This window comes from Equus przewalskii, chromosome 12 (genome assembly GCF_037783145.1).
Source record: "Equus przewalskii isolate Varuska chromosome 12, EquPr2, whole genome shotgun sequence".
NCBI classification, from domain to species: Eukaryota; Metazoa; Chordata; class Mammalia; order Perissodactyla; family Equidae; genus Equus; species Equus przewalskii.
The window spans coordinates 17,925,550-17,950,203 of NC_091842.1; the positions used below are offsets into that span (position 1 = coordinate 17,925,550).

Genomic DNA, 24,654 nt, shown 5'->3' on the forward strand with positions numbered 1-24,654 from the left:
CCCTTTATTCTTCTTTTTCAAATTTGTTTTAGGTGTTCTAATTCCTTTGGCTTTTCATATGAATTTTAGAATAAACTCATCTATATCTACAAAACACTTGCTGGGATATTGATAGGAATTGCATTAAAGCTAGTGATCAGTTTGTGGAGAATTCATCTTTACTACATTGAGCGTCCCAATCTATAAACATAGAATGTCTATTTGTTTAGCTCTTTCTTGATTTCTTCAGTAGCATTTTGTTGTTTTCAGCACAGATGTCCAGAACATGTATTATTATATTTACACCTTAATATATTGTTTTTTGAGAATTTGTAAATAGTACTGTATTTTATATTTGGTTTCCAGCTGTTCATTGTTGGCATATATATAATGTATTTTTTTATGTCTACAAAACCTTATTTTTATTTAAACAAAAGAGGATCAAACGTTTATCATCCTACACTGCAAAGTGCCTATTTACTTTCCATTTATTTTTGTACTTTTTGCTAACATATTTCTTTTTTTTTTTGGCAAATATTTATTCCCCTAAACATCTTAGCAAAATCACCAGGAAAACTTTAAATGAAACCTGCGAAAATTATGTACAGCGCATTGTCTGATGTGCATTAAAGTGCATCAATGTTAATTAATAGTATCCTGACGTAAAGAAAAAACCTTAAAGCAAATGACACAATTCAGCCTGGAGGATTTGTCTGAAAAATTTTAGACACTAACAATGAGCTCCACAGCTGCTATTCTGATATTTTAAAGCTTTATTGAAATGTAACTCACGATACGATTCACCTTTTTAAAGTATACAATTTAGTGTTTTGAGTATATGCACAAAGTTGTGAAATCATCATCACTATCCAATTTCAGAACATTTTCATCACCCGAAAAAGAAACCCTGTACCCATTAGCAGTCATTCCTCATTCTCACCTTCATCCAGCCTGTGGCAACCACTAACCTACTTTCTCTCTCTTGTGGATTTGCCTATTCTAGACATCTCATATAAATCAAATCATACAATATGTGGTATTTTGTGTCTGGCTTCTTTCATTTTGCATAACGTTTTCAACGTTTATCCATGTTGTAGAACATATCAATATTTTATTCCTTTTTATGGCCAAATAATATTCCATTGTATGGATATACCATTTTTGTTTATCTATTCATCACTTGGTAGGCATTTGGGTTGTTTCCACATGATTTAATAGATTTTAAAAATCAAACTTTTTATTTTGAGATGATTGTCGATTCACATGCAGGAGTAAACAATAGAGATCCCATGTACTCTTCACCTGGTTTTCCCCAATGGCAACATCTTGCACAACTATGATACAATGTCATAACCAGGAAATTTACACTGAAACAATACATTGACTTTACACAGATTTCACCAGTTTTACACATCATTTGTGGTTTAGTTCTATGCAATTTTATCACATTTGTAAATCTGTGTAATCACCACCACAGTCAAGATACAAAACAATTTCACACCCAAACGATCCATTGTGCTGCCCTTTTATAACAACACTCAGCTCCCTCCTCTCCCCATTCTGAATCCCTGTAAACGGCTAATCTGTTCTCCTTCTGCATAACTATCATTTTAAGAATACTTAAATATTATATAAATTATATATTCAGAAAATTATCTACATGTAAGTGGAATCATAAAGTATATAACCTTTTGGGACTGGAGTTTTTTCACTCAGAATATATCCCTTGAGATCCATTCAAGCTGCTGTATCAACAGTTCATTCCTTCTTCTTATTGAGTAGTAGTCCACTGTATAAATGTACCACAGTTTGTTTAACCACTGACCTGTTGAACGATATTTGGATTGTTTCCAGTTTAGGGCTATCATGAATTAAAGGTGCTATGAGCATTTGTGTAAATGCTTTTGTGTGAACGTAAGTTTCAATTTCCTGGAATAAATGCCGAGTAATGCAACTGGTGAGTTGTATGATAATGACATGTTCAGTTTTACAAGAAGTTGCCAAACTATTTTCCAGAACAGCTATACCATATTAAATTTTCGTTGGACTGTATGAGTGATCCACCTTCTCCACATCCTTGTCAGTATTTCCTTCTGATCTCCATAGTTTCTGGTGAGAAATCCAATGTCATTCAAATCATCACTCCATTACAGGGAATGTATCCTTGCTAACTACTTTCAAGGCTTGTTTTGTTTGTCTTTAATTTTGAGAAGTTTGTGATGCATCTTTGCATGGATTTCTTTGGGTTTATGCTGTTTGGGATTCACTCAGCTTCTTAAATCTATAGATATACACCTCTGGCCAATTTTGGTAATTTGGTAAATTTCAGCTGCTACCTATTTTAATATTTTTTATCCATAAACTTTTCTCCTCCTGGGACTTCAATGACAAAGATGCTAGATCTTTTGTTATTGTCCCAGAGGTTCCTGAGGCTACATTCACTTTTTAAATTTCAGTCTATTTTCTCTCTGTTGATCAGATTGGGTAATTTCTATTGATCCATCTTCAGTTCACAGATTCATTCCTCTGTCATTGCCATTCTGATACACAGCCTATCAGTGAGTTTTGTTTTGTTTTAATTCCAGTTATTATAGTTTTCAGTTCTAAGATTTTCATTTGTTTCTTCTTTATATCTTTGTTTTGCTGGAACTTTTTGTTTCAGGCATGCTCATCCTTGCTCATTGAAGCATTTTTATGATAGTGTCTTTAATATTCTTGTCAAATAATTCCAACATGTGTCTTCTTGACCAGAAGTAGTAAAAGTGGGCATCCTTGTCTTGTTCCTCGTCTTAGAGGAAAAGCTTTCAGTATTTCACCATTGAGTATGATGTTAGCTTTGGGTTTTTCACATATGCCTGTTATTGTGTTGTGGTAGTTTCCTTCTATCCCTAGTTTATTGAATTTTTTTTTATCATAAAGGGTGTTTTTTGTTTAATGCTTTTTCTGCAACAAGAGAGATGATCATAAGGTGGTTTCCCTTCATTCTGTTAATGTGATGTATTTCATTGATTTCTGCATATGGAACCATCTGGCATTTCAGGAATAAATCCCACTTGGTTGTGGTGTATAACCTTTTTTAATGTGCTGTTGAATTCAGTTTGCTAGTAGTTTTGAGAATTTTTGCATCTATATTCAACAGGGAAATTGGCCTATAGTTTTCTTTTCTTGTAGTGTCCTCATCTGGCTTTAGCATCAGGGCAATGCTGGCCTCATAAGAATGAGTTAGGAAGTGTTCCCTTCTCTTCAATTTTTAAAAAGAGTTTGAGAAGGATTCATGTTAATTCCTCCTTAAATGGTAGAATTAGCTGGTGAAGCCATCTGGTCCTGGGATAAAACAATGATTTTAAAAATTTTATTATATCATTTTTCTGTGAAGAAGGCTTTCCTTCTATCAATTGGGTGTCAACTACAGTTCTTCCTCAAAATGGGTTGATATAATGGCAACCTCCAATATGTAAGGTATTTTTTTTTTAAATAATATTTTTGTGTTACAATTAACTTCTCTCAGTAGTTTTTCATTCAAATTCTTCCAAATTTGGCCTGTTGGAACCCTTCAGCTGACTCCTGTGTCCTATCAAGATATGCCCATTAGTCTTTCTTACTTGCTTACTTTCAGACCAAAAAGATCTTTCTCACTCCTTGATTTTTTTCCTTCCCCAGCCCTGGATTCAGTGTTTTCTCCAAGGAGCACACTGGATCATGGGTGGGCAAGAGGTTTGTCCCTGACCCCCACTGGCCAAGATGCAACTCCCAGCCAGCTGCCAACTATATGCACCATCATGCTGTACCCCAAGACACCACAGGAATACACGCCCAGCCCCAATCATTCCTGAGTGCCCAGGCCCTGGCTAGAGTGGTCACAGCATGGTTGGGGGAGACCAAGAACCCACCCAGGGGGATGGTGGGAGGCAGAACTGTGTGTGAGCTGAGAAGGTCCAAGTCTCCCACTGCATGCTGTATTGCCCCATCAAACCTCACCTGAAAACACAAATTCAAAGATAAAATTATTAAGAATTCCAAGATGGGGAAGACAGAACATTAAAGCCCAAGTGCAGGGACCTTCTGAGCACAGGGGCCTATGCAACCACACAGGCCCTGTGTATGTCTCTCTATTCTTTTCATGTATCTCACTCAACTTTGCAGGGTTTTTTTCATATAAATCCCAAAAGCTCTTGCTACTTCTAGGTGATTTATATTTGTTTCTATTGTGAATAAATTTTTCCCATGATATTTGCTAACCAGATAGTAATGGGATATATAAAAGTCATTTTGTACAGTTACTTTTAATGGCTATTTTAGCATTTCATATCTCACCATTTTAGGGATAATAGTTTCAATATCAATTTTCTTGGGTTTTCTACATAGAAAAATCATCTACAAATAATTACCATCTCTTGAGCAGTTAGCATTGCTAGGTACTGTTCTAAATCATTTAACCCTCACAACTCCTTGAAGCAGGTACTATTAGTATGCCCATTTCACAGGATGAGGTATGTGAAACACGAGACTTGCCCAAGGCCAAAGAGCTAACAAGTAAGTGCCAGAGTCAAAATTCAAAAGCAAATCCAAGCCGCCAAGCTCAAGTTGATGTCCTCAACCACTGTGCTGTGATAGCTCTATATTGATCAGATTGACTCCTTTTTCCCTCTACCTTTATTTCTGTTTGAAGACTGAGTACCTTGGGTAAAACTTTCAGAACAATGCTGATTTTAGTGATAGCAAATGTCCTTCTTTTGTTCTTAATTTTAACTAGAATGTCTCTAATGGTTCATTTTTAAGTCTGATAATCATAGCTGTGGCTGAAAAGGAAAGCTTTGTAACAAGAGAATATTAATAATGTATATTTTCCTAAGATGAAGAACCAAAATCAATGTATTTGAAAGAGGGATGGATTATGAAACTTTATTGATAAGGACTTCTGTTTCAAAGGTTTATTCCAATCACATTTATAGTACATAAAATATCAATACTTTCTTGTTGAGAAAACAGAAAATTTGGCCATCAGTATTGATGCTGACTTAAGAGAAATATATGTTTCTACCTAAGGCAAGAGTCTATATCTGAAGAATTCAACCAATTTGAGATATATACCCAAAAAAATCAATTCAACAATTTAAAGATATGTAAGAAACCAAAAGAAGACAGCTTTTCTGGGATACCGGTATGTACATTTTATTTAACAAACATAATGTACAACGACTAAAAGAACTGTATAGTCCCAGGAGAATTAAAGAGTGTGTATATCTGGATTAGCACCTAGAAAGTACATAGAAAATTTTAAAAAAAAAGGGGAAAACTTTCTATGAAAATCATTTGGGCCCAGGTTTCTAAGAGCTGATTCTCACCGGCATTTGATAATAACTCATTACAGTCCATGTAAGCTTGGTGATCAGCTGACTCAACTGCTTCAAGTCTTCAGTGCTTTATGACAATACATGTGTCAACTTGATGGATTTTATATGTAAATTTAAAGAAAGGATAAAAAGTTTTATAATCACTATAGTTTTATTCCAAAATTACTGCACTATAAATTTGTGTTACACTACCAGGAAGATACTGGGAAAGCAAGGGAACCTTCCCTAACTGCTTGTGTGATGTGACCTTGTTCAAGAATAGTGCCCTGAGAATTACAATTTCACAGGTATGCTGATAATCGGTAGAAATCATTGATTGGAAGGAGGATCATAAATGGTGTATTTAGGTTATGAAAGGTTCCATTAGAATTAGAAAAGGTTCCACAGTGTGGTAAAGCCTGACTGAATGATTTATCAGTTAACATTATACTGTGCATTTAATGCAATCTTCTTTGGTTACATCATATTAACCACCATAAGAATAAATCCCTTGCTTACAAAATAGATCAGTCGTTCTTAACTGGGGACAGTTTTCCCTCCAGGAGACATCTGGCAATCAATGTCTGTTGATTTTTCACAACTCTTGGGAGTGCTACCAGAAACTAGCAGATATAGAGGCCAGGGATGTTGCTAAACATCCTACAATGCACAGGGCAGCCCCCAGAACAAAAACTCCTCAGGCCTCAAATGTCAATAGTACTGAGGTTGAGACACCCTGAAAGAGGTTTGTACGACATGTGCCTGGGTTGTCCATACAGTCAAAAGTACACTATGGAGGCACTCCCTGCACACTACAGCTCTGAGGGATTCCCCATTGGCTCTTACCAGTAGAGACCTGTTCATTCTTCTGTCTTTTGACCCAGACCCAAGGCCAGCTCCTTTACAAAGAACTCAATAAGTATTTGCTGAATGAATGGAGGAAAGGGGTGTAAGAAGCATGGTTCAAAGTCTTCAATTGACTATACTGAATAGTACTTTATATGACCTAAAAATTATACTGAACCTCAATGGTGTCATAGTCTCTGACTCTACAGGACCTCAAAGTTATGGCTAATATATTGTTAAAGATGGAGCTAATATTTTAAAGGGAGTATGTCTAAACACTTCTAGATGCATTTTAGTGGGGCAAACCAAATAAAATGGTGTTAAAGGCAAACATTCAATATACTTCATTTCAAACTAAAAATATTAACAGATGAAATGCCATGCACAGCAGATGCCATTCTTTCTTTAATATATATTTACAACTTTACACACTTACTTATCAATATATCTTTTATCTTTACAATTATAAAATTATTTCAAACTGTAGAAGAGTGGTACCATTGAATTTCCTTAAACACACATTTGGTGGCATTCATTTGCTTTATCCTTTGAAAGGGAATTATTTACCCAAATCCAAACACAGTGAATGCCATGAAGGAAGCACATAGAAAAGTAATGGAGGAAAAAAAAATAGACTGAGACAAAATTTTCACACAACCTTAAGTGAATCTATTTCAGTAACTCAAATAAATAGTACTTTATTATTTACTAAGATTCCTTTGCCAGGAAGAACAAAATAAAACAAAACAATCCCCACAAACTGTACCTTTATAAAAATGCTCTGACATTTATAAGCAATTAAGTCATACTCAAGATCCCAATCAGTGGACTGTAGTAAGGGCTAGCAACAATTTAGATTCAAATAAATACTATCCATGTAAGTTTTTATCATCCTGCATAAACTTGAGGTTGCAATGGTGGAGGAAGTTTATCATTTTCAACATTTTCAGAGTCAATAGCTGCTAAAGACTGATTTGGGGGCTTAATTTCAAGTGGGTATTTCTCAACAATGTCTTGAACCTCTTTTGCAATTCCATCTGTCCAATCTATTAGGTCTTTTTCAAGTTTCTTGGCTTCATTCATAATCCTTTCCTGTCGTTCATTCAATTGAGACAGGAGATCCAAGTTCTTATACATTTGCTTAACACCTAAGCAAGCATCAGGAGACCAATTCTCAGATTCTTGTTTCCGGGGAGAAGTCTGGCCAGACATGTATCGATCAAAATCTTCCTGACTTAAATTTAGAGACTGGGCATCTAATTTCTCAATGAAAGCCACGGCACAGCACTACAAAAAAAGGAGAATGTTATTTATTAAGATCATATGAGGAATGTTACACACATATTCAATAAGATTTTTAAAAATCCTTTTTTAATGGAGAATTTATAACAGAATCAAAAGTAGATGAGGTGATGTCAGCATCATGGCAGAGTGAGCTCTTCCCTTAGACTCTCCCTACTAAGATACAAAGAAAACGACATTCATAAACCAACGGAGAACATTCACACAACAGAAAAGACATCTGAGAGATCCATGCAGCCATACATCTGAAAGTGGAGGTGCTGGACCCCCTGGAGGAAGTGGCAGGCGGTAAGAGGATCTCTTCTCCTTCCCCTAGTGGCAGCAACCCAGGTTGCAGGACCAAGCACAGCTTTCATAGAAAAAAGGGAGGGGCAGCACTCTGTGGGAACACCTTTGCTCTCTAAGTTCCCTCACAGCCTTCAGGAAAGCCCCACACAGAGGTGGAAAAGGTGCAGGGGTATCTTCATCAAGCCAGCACACCAGGCGAGTAGAGAGCCCGGGCAGAGTGAGAATTCCCCAGGATGGCGCAAGTGAAAGAAAGCACCCCTCCCCACACCAGGTGCTGCAGCTCAGCCTGTCAGCCAGAGTGCCTACAAACAGGTTAGAAAAGCAGCAGCTGTGAGTGAGCCAGGGATTGCAGCAGATTCAGAATACACAACTCTTGACTCCCACCAGAGGTGGCAGGTGGAAGCTGCGAGGCACAAATGCACACCATCAAACAGTATGAAGAAATATATTAATACTCTAGACCAGGAAGAAAATGACAAGCACCCAGAAATCAATCCTGAAGGCACAGAAATTTATAAGCAAAATGACAGAGAATTCAAAATAGCTATCATAAAAAAACTCAATGAATTACAAGAAAATACAAATAGACAGTTCAATGAAATCAGAAACAAAATTAATGAACAGGGGGAATTCTTCACAAAGGAGACTGAAACTATAAAGAAATACCAATCAGAAATGTTGGAGATGAAAAACACAATAGTTGAGATAAAGAAAAATCTGGAGTCCTTAAATAACAGAGCTGATATTATGGAGGAGAGAATCAGCAGTCTGGATGACAGAAATATAGAAATGATTCAGATGGAGGAGGAGAGATAACTAAGACTAAAAAGAAATGAAGAAATTCCCGAGAAATTTCTGACTCAATTAGGAAATGCAACAGAAGAATTACAGGTATTCAAGAGGGAGAAGAGAAGGAGAATGGAGCAGAAAGCTTATTCAAAGAAATAACAGCTGAGAACTTCTCAAACCTGGGGAAAGAGCTGGAAATACAAGTGAAATAAACCAATAAATCTCCTATTTCAATGTAAAAAGACCTTCTCCAAGGCATATAGTAGTAAAGCTGGCAAAAGTCAACGACAAAGAAAAACTATTAAGGACAGCAAGGCAGAAGAAAATAACTTACAAAAGAACCCCTATCAGGATTTCAGTGGGTTTCTCAGCAGAAACCTTAGAGGCTAGGAGACACTAGAATGATATATTCAAAATTCTGAAAGACAAAAACTTTCAGCCAAGAATACTCTATGCAGTGAAAATATCCTTCAGATATGATGGAGAAATAAAAACTTTCCCAGACAAACAAAAGCTAAGGGAGCTCATCACCAGAAGACCCCCACCCCCACAAGAAATGCTCAAGAAGGCCCTCATACCTAAAAAAAAGAATAGGGTTACAAAGCCTTAAGCAAGGAGATAAATAGGTAGGCAAAATCAGAAAATTGCACTCTCTGTCAGAACAGGTTAGCAAATTCTTAATTATAACATTAACAATAAAGGGGGAAAAACATCAAAAATAAATACAATCTCGTCCTTTTAACCACAAACACAACACAAAACAGAGTAAGTTGTGACAATAATAACTTTGAAGGGGAAGAGGAATAGGATAGAATCATCTTGGTCTAAGGAAATAAGAAGCTATGAGAATACAGACAATCAAATCTATGAGATTTTTTACACAAACCTCATGGTATCTACTAAACAAATAATCAAAACAGAGACACAAATGATAAACAACTGAGAAAATCATCACAGAGAACTACCAAATTGAATTGGTAGTCCGAAATACATGGGATGAGAAACAAGCGAAAGGCAGAAAAACTCGAGAACGAGTGATAAAATGGCAGCATTAACTTCTCAAATATCAATGATCACTCAATGTAAATAGATTGAATTCTCCAATCAAAAGACACAGAGTGGCTGGAAGGACTAAAAAACAAGACCCAACAATATGGGTGCCTCCAGGAAACACATCTCAGCTCCAACAACAAACACAGGCTCAGAGTGAAGAGATGGAAGACAATACTCCAAGTTAATTGCAAACGGAGGAAAGCAGGTGTTGCCATGCTTATATTAAACAAAGTAAAGATAAAGACATCAAGATAAAACAGGTAATGAGAAACAAAGAGGGTCAGTATATAATGAGAAAAGGGACACTCCAACAAGACATAACACTTATAAATATATACGCACCCAACACAGGAGAACCAAAGTACATAAAACAACTATTAACAAACCTAAAAGGAGATATTAACAACACAATAATAGTAGGGGACCTTAACATCCCACTTACATCAATGGATAGATCATCCAGACAGAAAGTCAACAAGGAAATAGTGGAGTTAAATGAAAAATGGGACCAGATGGGCTTAATAGATATATACAGAACACTCCATTCAAAACCAGCAGAATACACATTCTTCTCAAGTGCACATGCAACATTCTAAAGGATAGACCATACGTTGGGAAACAAGGCAAGCCTCAATAAATTTAAGAAGACTGAAATCATATCAAGCATCATTTCCAACCATAATGCTATGAAACTAGAAACTAACTAAAAGAAAAAAGCTGGGAAAGTGAAATATGTGGATAGTAAACAACATGCTAATGAACAACCAATAGATCATCAAAGAAATTAAAGGAGAAGTAAAAAAATATCTGGAGACAAATGAAAATGAAAATACACCACACCAACTCATACGGGATGAAGCAAAAGCGGCTCTAAGAGGGAAATTCATAGCAATACAGGCTCACCTTAACAAACAAAGAAAATCTGAAATAAGCAATCTTAAACTACACCTAACAGAAGTAGTAAAAGAAAAACAAAGCCCAAAGTCAGCAGAAGGAGAGAAATAATAAAAATTAGAGCAGAAATAAATGAAATCAAAACAAACAAACAAAAAAACAGTAGAAAGGATCAATCAAACAAAAAGCTGGTTCTTTGAGAAGATAAAATTGACAAACCCCTAGCCAGACTCTCTAAGAAAAAAAGAGAAAAGGCTCAAATAAATAATATTAGGAATGAAAGGGGACAAATTACAACGGATATCACAGAAATACAAAGGATTATAAGAAAATACTATGAAAAACTATACGCCAACAAATTGGACAATCTAGAAGAAATGCATAAATTCTTAGACTCTTATAATCTTCCAAAACTGAATCAAGAAGAAATAGAGACACTGAATAGACCAATCAGAAGTAAAGAGATTGAAATCGTAATCAAAACATCCCCCCAAATAAAAGTACAAGGCCAGATGCCTTCCCTGGAGAATTCTACCAAACATTGAAAGAAGATTTAATACCTATCCTTCTCAAACTATTCCAAAAAATTGAAGAAGATAGAACACTTCCTAACATTCTATGAGGCAAACATCACCAGGGTCCCAAAGCCGGACAAGGACAACACAAAGAAGGAAAATTACAAGCCAGTATCACTGATGAACATAGATGCAAAGTTCCTCCACAAAATATTGGCAAACTGAATACAGCAATACATTAAAAGGATCATACAGCATAATCAAGTGGGATTCATACCAGGGAAGCAGGGATGGTTTCACATCCACAAATCAATCAATGTGATACACCACATCAACAAAATGAGGACTAAAAACCACATGATCATCTCAATAGATGCAAAGAAAGCATTTGATGAGATCCAACATCCATTTATGATTAAAAGCTTTCAATAAAATGGGTATAGAAGAAAAGTACCTCAACACAATAAAGGCCATAGACGACAAACACAAGCTAACAAGATACTCAATGGGGAAAAACTTAAAGCCTTCCTCTGAGAAGGGGAACAAGAGAAGGGTGTTGTCTCTTGCTACTCTTATTTAACATGTTACTGGAGGTTTGGTCCAGAGCAATGAGGCAAGAAAAAGAAATAAAAGGTATCCAAATTGGCAAGGAAGAAATGAAACTCATGCTGTTTGCAGACAACATCATTTTCTATATAGAAAACCCTAAAGAATCCATCAGAAAACTATTAGAAATAATCAACAACTACAGCAAAGCTGAAGTGTACAAAATCAACTTACAAAAATCAGTTGCCTTTATACTCTAATGATGAACTAACAGAAAGAGAACTCAAGAATACAATCCCATTAAAATCACAACAAAAAGAAATCATGCAAATCATATCTGACAAGTGGTTAATCTCCAAAATATATAAACAGCTCACACAACTCAACAACAAAAAACCAAACAACCCAATCCAAAAATAGGCAGAGGATATGAACAGACATTTTTCCAAAAGAAGATATACAGATGGTCAATAGGTACATGAAAAGATGTTCAACACCCCCAATCATCAGGGAAATGCAAATCAAAACTACACTAAGGGGCCAGCCCAGTAGTGCAGTGGTTAAGTTTGCATATTCCACTTCGGGGTTCACTGGTTTGGATCCTGGGTGCAGACATGGCACTGCTTGGCAAGCCACATTGTGGCAGGCATCCTACATATAAAGTCGAGGAAGATGGGCACGGATGTTAGGTCAGGGCCAGTCTTCCTCAGCAAAAAGAGAGGAGGATTGGCAGTAGATGTTAGCTCAGGGCTAATCTTCCTCAAAAAAAAACTACAGCTAAGATATTACGTTACAGCCATTAGAATGGCTATAATCACCAAGACAAAAAATAAGAAATGTTGGAGAGGATGGGGAGAAAAGGGAACCCTCAGACACTGCTGGCAGGAATGCAAACTGGTGCAGCCAATATGGAAAACAGTATGGAGATTCCTCAAAAAATTAAAAATATAAATCCCATATGACCCAGTTATCCCACTACGGGTATTTATTCAAAGAACTTGAAATCAACAATTCAAAGAGACTTATGCACTCCTATGTTCATTGCAGAATTATTCACAATAGCCAAGACATGGAAGCAACACAAGTGCCCATTAATGGATGACTGGGTAAAGAAGATGTCACATATTTATTCAGTGGAATACTACTCAGCCATAAAAAAAAGACAAAATCATCCCATTCACAACAACATGGATGGACCTTGAAGATATTATGTTAAGTGAAATAAGCCAGACAGAGAAAGACAAACATCGTATCATTTCACTAGTATGTGGAAGATAAACACATGGACAAAGGGAATAGATTAGTGGTTACCAGAGGGGAAGGGGTTGGGGGTTGGGCACAAGGAGAGAAGGGGCACATTTATATGGTGACTAACAAATAATAACGTACAAGTGAAATTTCTAATATTATAAACTATTATGACCTCAATAAAAAAGTAAGTAAATAAGTTCCTGTAAACCCACAGAATGTACAACACTAAGAGTGAACCACGATGTAAACTCTGGACTTTGGGTGATCATGATGTGACACTAGGTCATCATGTAACAATGCACCACTCGTGGGGGATGTAGGTAATGGGGGAGGCTGTGAATGTGTGGAGGGAGAAGCTATAGCAGAAATCTGTACTTCCTCTCATTTTCGCTTTGAACCTTAAACTGCTCTAAAAAAATAAAGTCTTAATAATAATAAAGGAAATATTAACGATAATATTTTGGTGATATGGGTGATTGAGAATGCTTCAGTTCCCCTCCATGAGCTAATTTTTTTTAAAGATTTTATTTTTCCTCTTTCTCCTCAAAGCTCCCCGGTACACAGTTGTATATTCTTAGTTGTGGGTCCTTCTAGTTGTGGCATGTGGGACAGCACCTCAGCATGGCTTGATAAGCGGTGCCATGTCCGTGCCCAGGATCCAAACTGGCAAAACCCTTGGCCGCCCAAGCGGAGCGTGTGAACTTAACCACTCGGCCATGGGGCTGGACCTCCATGAGCTAATTTTTAAATTCAGACCTTGGGTAAGATATTCTTCGAATAAACTGTGTTCAAACAAACAGAGAAACAAGTAAAAAAGTAGATAAAACAGACTAATGAACTTCCATGGACTTCAGCTTCAAAAATAACCAACTTGTAACCAATCATGTTTCCTTTATACTCCCATCTGAAATAATAACTTTCTTCCTTTAAAAAAAAAACTAAATCTAATTGCCAACTCCCATGAGTTTGACTGTCAGACATTTAGTCCTCTCCTTGGGTTATGTGACGGTCCTAGGGTCTAGTACAGAGTGAAATAATTAGGAGCACCTTCAGTGTTTGTTCCACGCTGGCTACTACAGAGCTTCCCGTGGACAAACACTGAATAATGCCTTGAAGTCGAAGGTTCTCCGCTTCCCTGTCAGGCTGTAGGGCAGAGAAATCACTGTTGTGTCCAGGAGCTCCAGCGTCAAGTGTCTGGGGGCCATGCCCAGAAAGTCACTGTTTTTGAGGTCTTGCCAGACCCACAATGCCCACTCAGTACAAGGCCAGTCACTGGGCTTGTCCTCAGGTACTGGTTTGGCACACAGACCTCTGGTCCTCAAAAAGATATTTTAACACCAAATGGTTAAAATAAGCTTTGAAATCAGACAACCTGAGTTAAGTGTCATCTCTGTTACTTGACAGCCAAGAGTTGTACGACCCTTAGGAAAGTAACCTAAGCTCTCTGAGGTTTCCGCATCCATAAAATGGAGGAAATACAACCCAGATTTATTGTGAGACTTAAACAACATAACACATGTAACGTGCTTAGGTCATAGGTCTGTACTAAGCAATGAATAATGGTAGCAATTATTAGTATAGAAATGCTAGGGCACTCAGTGATAGGCAGTTCTCAGAATTTCTTCTGAGTAACTCATTCACAGGATCCTACATTATTATTCATAAAAAAGAGAATCATCTCTTTAAGGAATATTTAGCAAATCTATTACAATTGATTCATGTGATGAGAAGGTGCCTATGTGACCCTTCCACACAGGCTCACGCCGTGTGTGTGGAATCGCTGCAGCCCCATTCCCTGGAGAGAGGAGGAATCTAAGATGATTCTAACATTCCCAGCTTAGGTGAATGGATATATGGTACTGCCACCAACGGAAATAGTGTATACTGGAAAAGAGAAAAACGTTTTATAGGGAAGCAGTTTCAGTTTTGAACAAATTAAATTTGAGGCACAACAAATAGCTGGAAGTGGAGCTCAGTGTGAGGTCAACACAGGTGACATAAACCTGTAGGTCCTTACTGTACAGGTGGACCACAGAGCTGTGACCAGAGGAGTCTAGGGAGAGAGATGCATAGAGGACAGAAACCCAGGGAATAACACACTTCAAGATGAAGTAGAGGACACAAAGCCCACAAAGAGACAAGGAAAAGGAAATGAATTGTGGAAGCCAAGGGACTTAAGAAGTTCCAGAACAAAGGAGTCGTCAGAGTATTAAAGAAGTAAGATGAAGACTGACAGTTTCCATGGGATTTGGCAAATGGCAGATTTTTTTACTTTTGCCAGAGCAGTTTCATTGGAGCAGTGGGAGCAGAAGCCAGACTCTGTGTTAGGCAAGAAGAGGATGAAGAAAGAAGACGCAAATATAGCTAAGGCTCTAGGTCAAGGTGCTGGGAAGATACAGAGAATAGATGAACCAGCAGCCTTCACTGTTGACAAGGGCTACCCTCAAACACCTCCTGGTCCTGCTTCATTTCTCCTACCACTGGTCATGTTTCCATCCCCACACTTCTCAGGGATTTCCAGATTGTCTGATACTCTCTGGATAAAGAACTGAATCCAAAAGGCTCTTTTCTAGCAAGGTGCTGTCAAGTGCATATTTCACTTATGTTAAGGAATATGAATACTTTGGCCACAAACTTTTCTGTGGAGTATAGTTTAAACAACCATGTGTCTAGAAGGATGAAAAACACTGCAAATAACGGAAGAACCACCATTTTGAAAAAGAGCATTCCCAAGTCCCTCCATCTGCAAACCACACTCTCAAGATGCTGGCAACTGCAGTCAATAGCAGCTGAACACAATGGCTGAGGGTGATAAGTAACAGGCGCAGGTCCAGGTTTTGAGGGACTCAAAGCTTATATACTTTTGTGAACCCACTTAAAGTAAAACAAAAAAAGACAGATACAAAATTAGGTACAAAAGTCAACACATATTTAGGATGTAAAAATAAACCACAACACACTTCTGGTGCCTTGGAGATTCAAGTACCTTTTAGATAATTTACCAGAAATGCTTCCTTACGTAACCAGGCCTCCTCTCCCTACCTATTACCCTGTACAACTTTCAGCACAGGACACAAAGCACATACGTGTCTTGAGGTTCAAATTCATTAGCTTGACAGTAAATCTAGTCTAAAGCAAAGAAGCAGAAGTTCAGCAGTCAGTAAAGAAGTATTCAGCCGTGTAGCTTAGATATATATACTTTAATACCGTCTTGCCTAGAATCAATTAGCACTGTAACAGAACAACAGTTGAAAACCATTTCATACTCTCTAAACTGACCCTTTCTTAAAATACTGAGTATTCAGTTCTAAGAGGTAACTGTAGAAATAAAAAATAAATAAATCTCAAGTCTTTTAATAAAGGAACCAAAGTCCAAGATCTGACTTTTTCATGTTTGAAACAACCCAACTAAGTGAATGGCTCTTGTGCCTAGGACCCCAGGGAGTGATGGCCAACAGCAGCAGAGACTCCTCAACGAGGCTGTCATGTTTCCTGTAAGAGTACCACGGTCTCTGGTCAAGTATTGGGAGGTGGGGTGTCTGCACAGCTTGGTCACATGTGCTCTGTGACACCAAGGTAGCATCCTCAGCTATGCTGACTCCTCAACTCAGGAGCATTAACCTGTCACAGGCCTATGAGTGACTTGTCACATCTGCAAAATAAATAATTTCATCGTTCTTCTCCATAACACCAAGAAATCAAATACTTACTAGATTTGTGAAATAGTAGCCATCCTCTCCAGTCATCAATCGGCTTGGGTTGCAGAAGCGGGTGATATACTGGATATTGGACTGAAGGCGTGGGGGGTTGCCCTTCAAAACAATGTAGATGAGAGTGGGTAAGAAGTCATCGGCTGAAGCTGGCTCATTCTTGGTAATCTTGATGGCATTGAAGATGTGCTTGCTGCACTTGGTGATGCAGGCCAACTTATCTCGAGGCACACGCTTCGAATCCATTTCAATGATATCTATAAAGCAGAAAAGACACTGCTTCCAATGAGAAAATAATTACATAAAGGAAGCATTAGGATAATCAATTTTTATCTATTAAGTTACAGAGGTTCCCCTACTAACCCCTTCTCTACCAGTTAACTTAGTGTATGAAAAACTTAGATGGCAAAAAAGAGTAAATACTAACTCATAGTTATAGAACACATGACCATGAGCCAGGCACTACACAGTATGCTCTCCAAGCATACTTTGCTTTTTTATCCTCAGATTATGTAATGGACACTAATGATTAAGGGATCTGAGGTTCAGACAAGTTTCATGATTTCCCCAAGACCATACAGACAGCAAATGACGGGATTTGAAACGAAGTCTATCTGACTCGAAAGCCCATTCTTTTTCATGATGGTAAACTACTAATTAGTTCAATGGAGAAACAAGAAGAGTCATTTTACTGCTTCTGTTCCTCTCAATACATTGTAAAACTCAGTTTAGAAAGCCTCAATTTGCATACTGCTTTTTAGAAATGTGGCTACTATACAAAGCATCTGTGTATTGCATATCAAAATACAGATGCTGAAATTCATCACATGGAGGTCCACTGTGGCCAATTCTCATGGCATGTAAATCTCCATGAGCTATGAACATCTATAGCACCTGTATGATTCTTATAACCTGCGGGTTAGCAGACAGGATAAAGCATAGGTATAAATTTAATCTCATAAACACTACTGTATTTCTTCAAAAAAAATTATTTCACTGCCCCTAACTACAACTAAGTCCAAGTGGTAGGCTCTTATAAATGCATCCTTTGTCACAAAGACTAGGAGGTGGTGAGGAAAAGTTAGGTACAAACTGTCAGCACAGCTTGAACCACACAAGAGGAGGGAGGGAGTGTGCCTTTGGATGTATATATCTGCTGGCAGTCTGGAACATCGTGCAAGAAAATAGCTGAGAAAGCTTAATTTGACAGCAATTTCTTGCCAGTAGCAGGAATAAACGTTTCAGATTTAGGCAAGACGGTGGTACATGCCAAAGAGTTCTTGCCAATCTTAGCTCTCATCTCTGAGGATGACCACCTGGGGGAATGCTCACAGGACCACCAGCCATGGAAGTGCAGAGGCCTCATTTTAACTCAGTAACACTTTTATTCTCCATACTTACACATTTATTGTGTGAATTACATAATTTTTGCTTATTTTATCGGTAAGTTCCTTCAATCTTTTAATTCTGGGCTGTAATTATTGTTACTGTGTCTCATTCTATTTATTTTTCTTTTTCTATTTAAATAGAAATTATTATAAAAAAGATTTTGGAGGAAGATTTTTTTTAACTATTTTCACTACTTTCATCCACTCTATTTCGCCTACCTTTTATCATTGATTTTCATTCTCTATTTTAAACATTTAACCATTTTCTCATTAATCTTTATTCTTTAAGTTTTAAAGTGAATTACTGGGGCTGGCCCGGTGGCATACTGGTTAAGTTTGCCCACTCTGCTTCAGCAGCCCAGGGTTCGTGGGTTTGGATCCCAGGTATAGACCTACACATCACTCATCAAGCCATGCTGTGGTGGCATCCCACATATACAACAGAGGAAAACTGGCACAGACGTTAGCTCAGGGACAATCTTCCACAAGCAAAAAGAGGAAGATTAGCAACAGATCTTAGCTCAGGGTCAGTCTTCCCCACACATGTAAAAAAAAGTGAGTTATTTTTAATTCACTTTTTTCTTTTTCTTTTTTTTGAGGAAGATGAGCCTTGAGCTAACATCCACCACCAAACCTCCTCTTTTTACTGAGGAAGACTGGCCCTGAGCTAACATCTGTGCCCATCTTCCTCTACTTATTAGTGGGGCACCCGCCACAGCATGGCTTGATAAGCAGTGCGTAGGTCTGCACCCAGGATCCGAACCAGCGAACCCTGGGCCGCCAAAGTGGAGTGCATGAACCCAACTGCTATGCCACTGGCCTGGCCCCTAATTCACTTCTTTTAAATTCACTGAGACTGGCCCCAGTAATTCACTTTTTATTCACTTTAGAACTTAAAGAATAAAGATTAATGAGAAAATGGTTAAATGTTTAACATAGTTTAAAACGGTTAAAATCCATGCCTGGATCCGAACCCACAAACCCTGGGCTGCTGAAGCAGAGTGCACGAACTTAACAACTACACCACTGGGCCAGCACCAAAAGTGAATTACCTTTTATCTGGATGCATGTGTAGCTGCCACTGTTAAGGGGCAGAGCCAGGAGTGTAAACAGGAAGAGAATGGAAGGAAAGGAAAGAAGAATAAAGGGGGAAAAAACCCCAAGACGCAAGGGATTTCTCCCATACTCATCTTGCAGCAAACCTTCCCTTCCTAAGTATGCTTTAGCCTGAAAGAAGATTCTTTTTTGGAACTCTTTTGGACCCCTCACCCCGATGGGCTATTCCATGATTTGCACTGCCCCAAAGTCCACACTAGGAGATATGGGAGGAAACACCAAATAAAACAGAAACTCCCCGTTCTTCTAGTAATGATCCCCCCTAATCTGTCTGCTATTATTTACTTTTCAGTCCTCAGAAAATTGCCTTGGGTGTTGTGTCCTGGGCTTTTCCTTGTAATCAGTAAGAAAGATAGAGTTGAGTGTAGGCACTCTTTCTTAGCAGATGTCTAGACTTATTTTTAACAGGAAACAAAGCAGGCTATATTCCTACACCATGGTTTCTCAACCTGGGTACTATTGACATTTTGGGCTGGATAATTCTTTGTTATAGGGGACTGTCCTGTGTACTACAGGATGTTTGGTAGCATCCTTGGCCTCTACCCAATGGTGACAGATGTCAAGTGAAATGGAAAATTCCTCATTCAGTGTATTTATAAACAAAACTGATAATGCTGATTAGTAGCACACAGGACAATTTGGAGAAATTTAACTGATATTTCCATGTTTAAGACCATTGTTATAGACTGTCCTCTCTTAGGCTGAGAATTTTAGGTTAGGAAGAAAGTGGTCATACAACCGTTGGTCCTCAGAGAGGCGGAATGTCTCTGCACTTGGATTAGCAAGATATGGGAGCTAAGATGAGAAAGAGTAAGAAGGCTTTTAAAATCTTGTGGCCAAATTTTCACTATCAAAAGATCTCTTGACACTCTATCTTAGCTTCCTTAAGAGAAAAGTTTTACCTCTTAAATTCTATTAACAACGAACTGTCGATGTGCTGAAATCCACTTTGTTAGTTCTATGTTTAAGTAAACAACAGTCTGGTACTTGTAGTTTCTGGCTTTACAAGGTCTGTCCTGTGGCTTTTCAGAAAAGAGTCCTCAACATAAATTCCTATGCAGTACTTTAAACATAAACCAGTTGGTCTTGAACTTACTACTAAGAGTCTTTGGAAAAATGCAAGTACAAGGTCCTTATCCAGGCTTTTGAGAAGCTCTCACCTTTAATCTCTTACAAAGTTCCCTGAGCAAGAGGTAGGAGTAGAGGTGGGCACTGACCCAAAGGAGTCAATTTATGGGACCTATTGACATAGCCTAGCAGAAAAGTTTGAACAACAAAGATGACAGTACCTAGCTAGGCTAATCAGGCTCTACATAGGGAATTACAGAGAATAATTCATTTAATAAGAGAAGTTGAAATGCGAAGATATATAAAGAGAAGCAGAACCTGTGAAAGTGGAAGAACCATGTTAATAGAGGATAACCCAGTCCCTAGAAGGGTCTTAGAGTTAAGTTTCGGTGAGAGTCCTGACTCCCTGCCAACCCTGACAACATCTTAAGCAAACCCTCATTTCTTCCTGTAACTTGAGTGAGTTTCTGGTTCTTATAACCCAAGGAACCTACTTAATGGCCTGCCTCCAACAACGCTAACAGTAGCTGACCCACTTTCCTTCCCAGTAGAATTTCATCAACAATTTCTAAATGAGCAAGTCTTTCCAACTCTTCTCCTTAATTAAAAGGAGAAGTTGGCCAAGACTAGATGTCTTCTCCATTAGGAGGTTGTTGTTTTGTTTTGTTTTTTAACTTTTGTGTTACACTTCTCCTGAGTTATTCCTATGAATAAGAAACAGATGCCTGGACCTGTTCAGAATGGCAGAGCCACATCAATTTAGGTCACTTCATTTACTTCCTGAACAAACCAGAAAAATAATTCAAAGCACATCTCTGATTAACAACCAATTAGAGGCATCACTTTAATACCTAACTCTAGCTTGGGGCTTACCTTGCCTCACTAGGTCTCTCCCATCTTCCAAAATTATTTTGAATACATAAATGCAACTGAGTTTTAAGAAATTTACCATAGCTGTATTTGACCTTAGTTTAGTTCAATGCCCAAGAAATAAGAGACCCTGATCAGGGAAAGTGAAGGGGAAAAGTAGCTGACCTGCTAATCTGAACGCTTCAAATTCATAAAACTAACACTGTTGCAAATCACTTTTACCACATTTCAATATATCTCTGGCAGTCTGCATTTTAGAAATACTTCACTGTCTTTTTGCTCACTGAAATAAGTATGGATTTACAAAGCAAAATGTGAACTTCAAGGGCAAAAGATCCAAATATAAAAGCTCTCCATTTCACTGACCTGTAATTGCTTTCACCACCATATCAGACACTTCTGGAATTTCTTCATTAACAGGGACACAAAGCATCTGAGGAGTAACCCAGTGCAGGGCTCTACAAAGAGAGAAAGACAGTAAAAAAAGAGTTCCAAGAATGGACTGTAGTAATTTATCTTGTCATTTCCTTCAGTTAAGGGAAAATATGGGGTACCACTGACTAATGAGGCAATCCTAGGCCTACACACATCCCCCCTGCACATATTAGGAGCTTAGCTGATGTATCCAAGTAACTAGAAACCTAAAATGAGGCTTCTCTTCTGCACTTAACACAAGAAAAGCAGAGGGCAATTTTATTGGTTGAAATGAGATTATACTAAGACTGAAAAGCACTCGATATTTGAGAGTGCAGATTTGAGAAGAATCTGCTGCTCCCTGTCCTTACTGTTCACCACCATTAATGTCCTTTTAGGCTCTGTCCTTAACTTCCAAGGCACAGCAGAGCCTATGTAAGAGGTCAACAAGCATGTGTCACCTCAGACTGAATCACTGAGTTTCCTGGTCACATCGTAACTTCACTCTAGAGATTCTGCTGCTGACGTTCACCACTTGCTTGATTAATGCTTTCACCTTGCTTCTCAGTCCAAAGCCTATTTTCCATCTTCCCAACATCAACTCCTCACTTCTGGTGTAACACCATCAAGTACAGATCTACCAATTACCAGCCCTGTTATCTTGGAACTCCATTTGGGATTCCTAGGCCCCTCTTCTCCAGAAACACCTCATCATTCTAAATCTTGGCCCTACTCCTACATTTAGATGGCCTATTTCCTAACTGTTTTACTGCCACTGACATGGAGAGCACTGGGGCTCAGTCTACTGGCCATGGAAGATTGGATGCTTTGCAAAGTGTTATCAACCCAGTGCTAGTGGAAAGACGTGATTGGAGGAATGGCTGAACAATGAGCACACCTGGTAGGGATGAGGAAAAATGACACCCACTGCCTTGACAGTCACAGCCTCCTGTCAATTTACCATATTCCTTTTCTTTCTGACACCACCAAGAAGCTTACATGCTAAGGATGGCAGAGACCTTACTGTTACTTGCTCTAAAGGTTTGAAACTCAAGTGCCCTTGCTTTCCCACAATGTGTTCTTCCATCAGTAGTAGTAAATACAACAAGACAAAGCAAAACAATCAACTACCTGATCCTCTTTTGAATAGCAAGATCTTTCTTCTCATCATCAGTAGTTTCTGGACAGAACACATATTTATAGAGGCGAGTCATGATGTACTTTTCAATCTGATCCATTATCTTCTCAACTCTTTCTGGAGGCACTGAAATGTCCAAATGGATATAAAAGCTTAAGAGAAGGATGGACGTTTAAAATTAAGATTATGTTTTCATAGTACTTTCTACACAGCAGAAAACTAATTTACTAAAAAGACATTAAATACACCCAGAAACAAAAGTATGAGATGTTACATTAAAAAAATACTCTTTTAAAAAGTATCTCTACTGTTGGGACTGCGTTTTACCGAATCCCCACTTCTAAGTTAAGCTGTTGTGGCAGGACCTAACAGGTGTAGATACCTGGCCAAGTGGAAAAACCTCAGCATGGGTCACTCTCTATTACTACATCAGAAAAGCACTTGAAATTCCCAATACTGATGAATGCTGGCAAAACTCACCTTTCATTTTTCTGAGCTTTACTATAAAACCTTAGAGATCTCTCTGACGTATATATATGGGGCAGATTTCTCATATATACATATATGCTAAGTACATCTTAAAATCCAACATCACTGGAAGTCAAATTCAAGAGTCCGTAAAAACCTAAAGCACTAAGTCAGTGTTTCTCGATTTTTTTCCTGCCCCAAATACATAACCATGAACAAAGACTCACTAAGACGGTAATTCCAAGATGGAGGTTTCATTTAGAACCCTTCCAAGGGGTTTTAACTGACTCTGCTTCTTCCCCTAATGAAGTTATTAAGCATTGCTCAATAAATTATCCAACTGCTTTGATGATCTTGGAATGGTATACATGGTGGTATTCAAAGGCACTGCTAAGTATGAGACTAGCTACCGGAGTATCAGTGGAGTAGTTACAGACAGAGTGGACAACCAACCAGGCCTTCAGAGAAAGAGAGGAACTGCTAAGAGACTCAGCAGTCAGGCCTGTGCAACCACCAGCAATCCCTCAATGGCTGGCTAACAAAGTATTACCTTTTCCACGAGTCTGCATTCTTTCAGCCACATTCTGGTAAAAATCCTGAGTACACTCTGACTGTTCCTCAATGCTTAAATCCTGAAAAAAAGGGACAAAGAGGCTGCTTGGTAGCTGAAGAAAGATCATGAGTAAAGTCTAAATTTCACAGTTTCCAAAACTCACTCCTTGAATTGGTACTAATCTCAAAAGTACTTACAAACTATATTAACTCTGCAGGGAAGAAAAGCCTACCCAGTAATACTATTTACAACATCCCATGACCTCTTATTTCTTTTTGCTGTACATATATATTCTTACATGCGTATAATGCAGATTTTGATAATCTACACATTTATGTACATTTCTATTTATCTAATCTACTTAATCATTTTTGATGGCTTTGTGACATTCCATCATATTATCTAGTTAGTTCAGCCATCCTCTGCCACTGCGCATTTGGGCTCCTTTCCTTGCCTCACTGTGATGTACTGCAGCTCGAAAGAGTTGTGTGAGACTGTTTCTTTCGGGTTCTTTGTGATACATTTTCAAAAGTGGCATTAACAGTACTAAGTATGAAAACTTTATAGCTCTAAGTACCTACTGCTAGCTACAATCCTAGGAAAACCCACAGTACAGTCATTAGCCAAGTATGTGTACTTATTTCTCCATGGACCCTACAATGCTGGGCTTTATAATTTTTATTTAGTTTTACTAATTCTATAGGTATAATTACATATATTTATTCTCCACTTTCTTCCAAAGACTATTTGAAGTCTCTATAAAAGAAAAACGCAGTCCAGCACAATAAACTAGAAGGTGATAAAAAAGAAAAACAAAACATGGAGAGAAAAAGAAAGTAGAGGCAGGAATGATGACAACACAAAAATGTACTCCTTGAAGACACAGAAGTCAGTCAAGAGCCACCCCATAAATTTGTCTTTAACCAAACTTTCTAGCAATCATCACTAAAATGAAAAGAGTTGCATAATTGTGTGCCCAAAATATAAAAGGAAATTAATTCTTCAGGTGAAATTCTGACAACAAAATCAGAAATTTCTCCCAAGCAGTCTTATAAAGATGTCACCGTAGAAGAGCATGAATATGGCCCAGGACAAATTCCAAAGGACTGTTTCTCATAGACTGCCTCTGCACA

The 24,654-nt window shown here is 38.1% G+C and overlaps 1 protein-coding gene across 8 annotated transcripts in view; it reads right to left on the minus strand.

Annotated features, from left to right (window-relative positions):
• Nucleotides 1–4,867: 4,867 nt before the first annotated feature.
• Nucleotides 4,868–24,654, minus strand: part of RABGEF1 (RAB guanine nucleotide exchange factor 1) — a 75,583-nt gene continuing 55,796 nt past the window's right edge. For all 8 annotated transcript variants that reach the window (XM_008540021.2, XM_008540024.2, XM_008540022.2 and 5 more), the window contains 5 exons: nucleotides 23,519–23,600; nucleotides 22,494–22,626; nucleotides 21,315–21,406; nucleotides 16,507–16,763; nucleotides 4,868–7,445 (listed from right to left, as the gene is read on the minus strand). In XM_008540021.2, coding sequence (XP_008538243.2) covers nucleotides 7,047–7,445; nucleotides 16,507–16,763; nucleotides 21,315–21,406; nucleotides 22,494–22,626; nucleotides 23,519–23,600 — 963 coding nt within the window. In that variant the 3' untranslated portion in view covers nucleotides 4,868–7,046. The remainder of the gene's footprint in view (nucleotides 7,446–16,506; nucleotides 16,764–21,314; nucleotides 21,407–22,493; nucleotides 22,627–23,518; nucleotides 23,601–24,654) is intronic.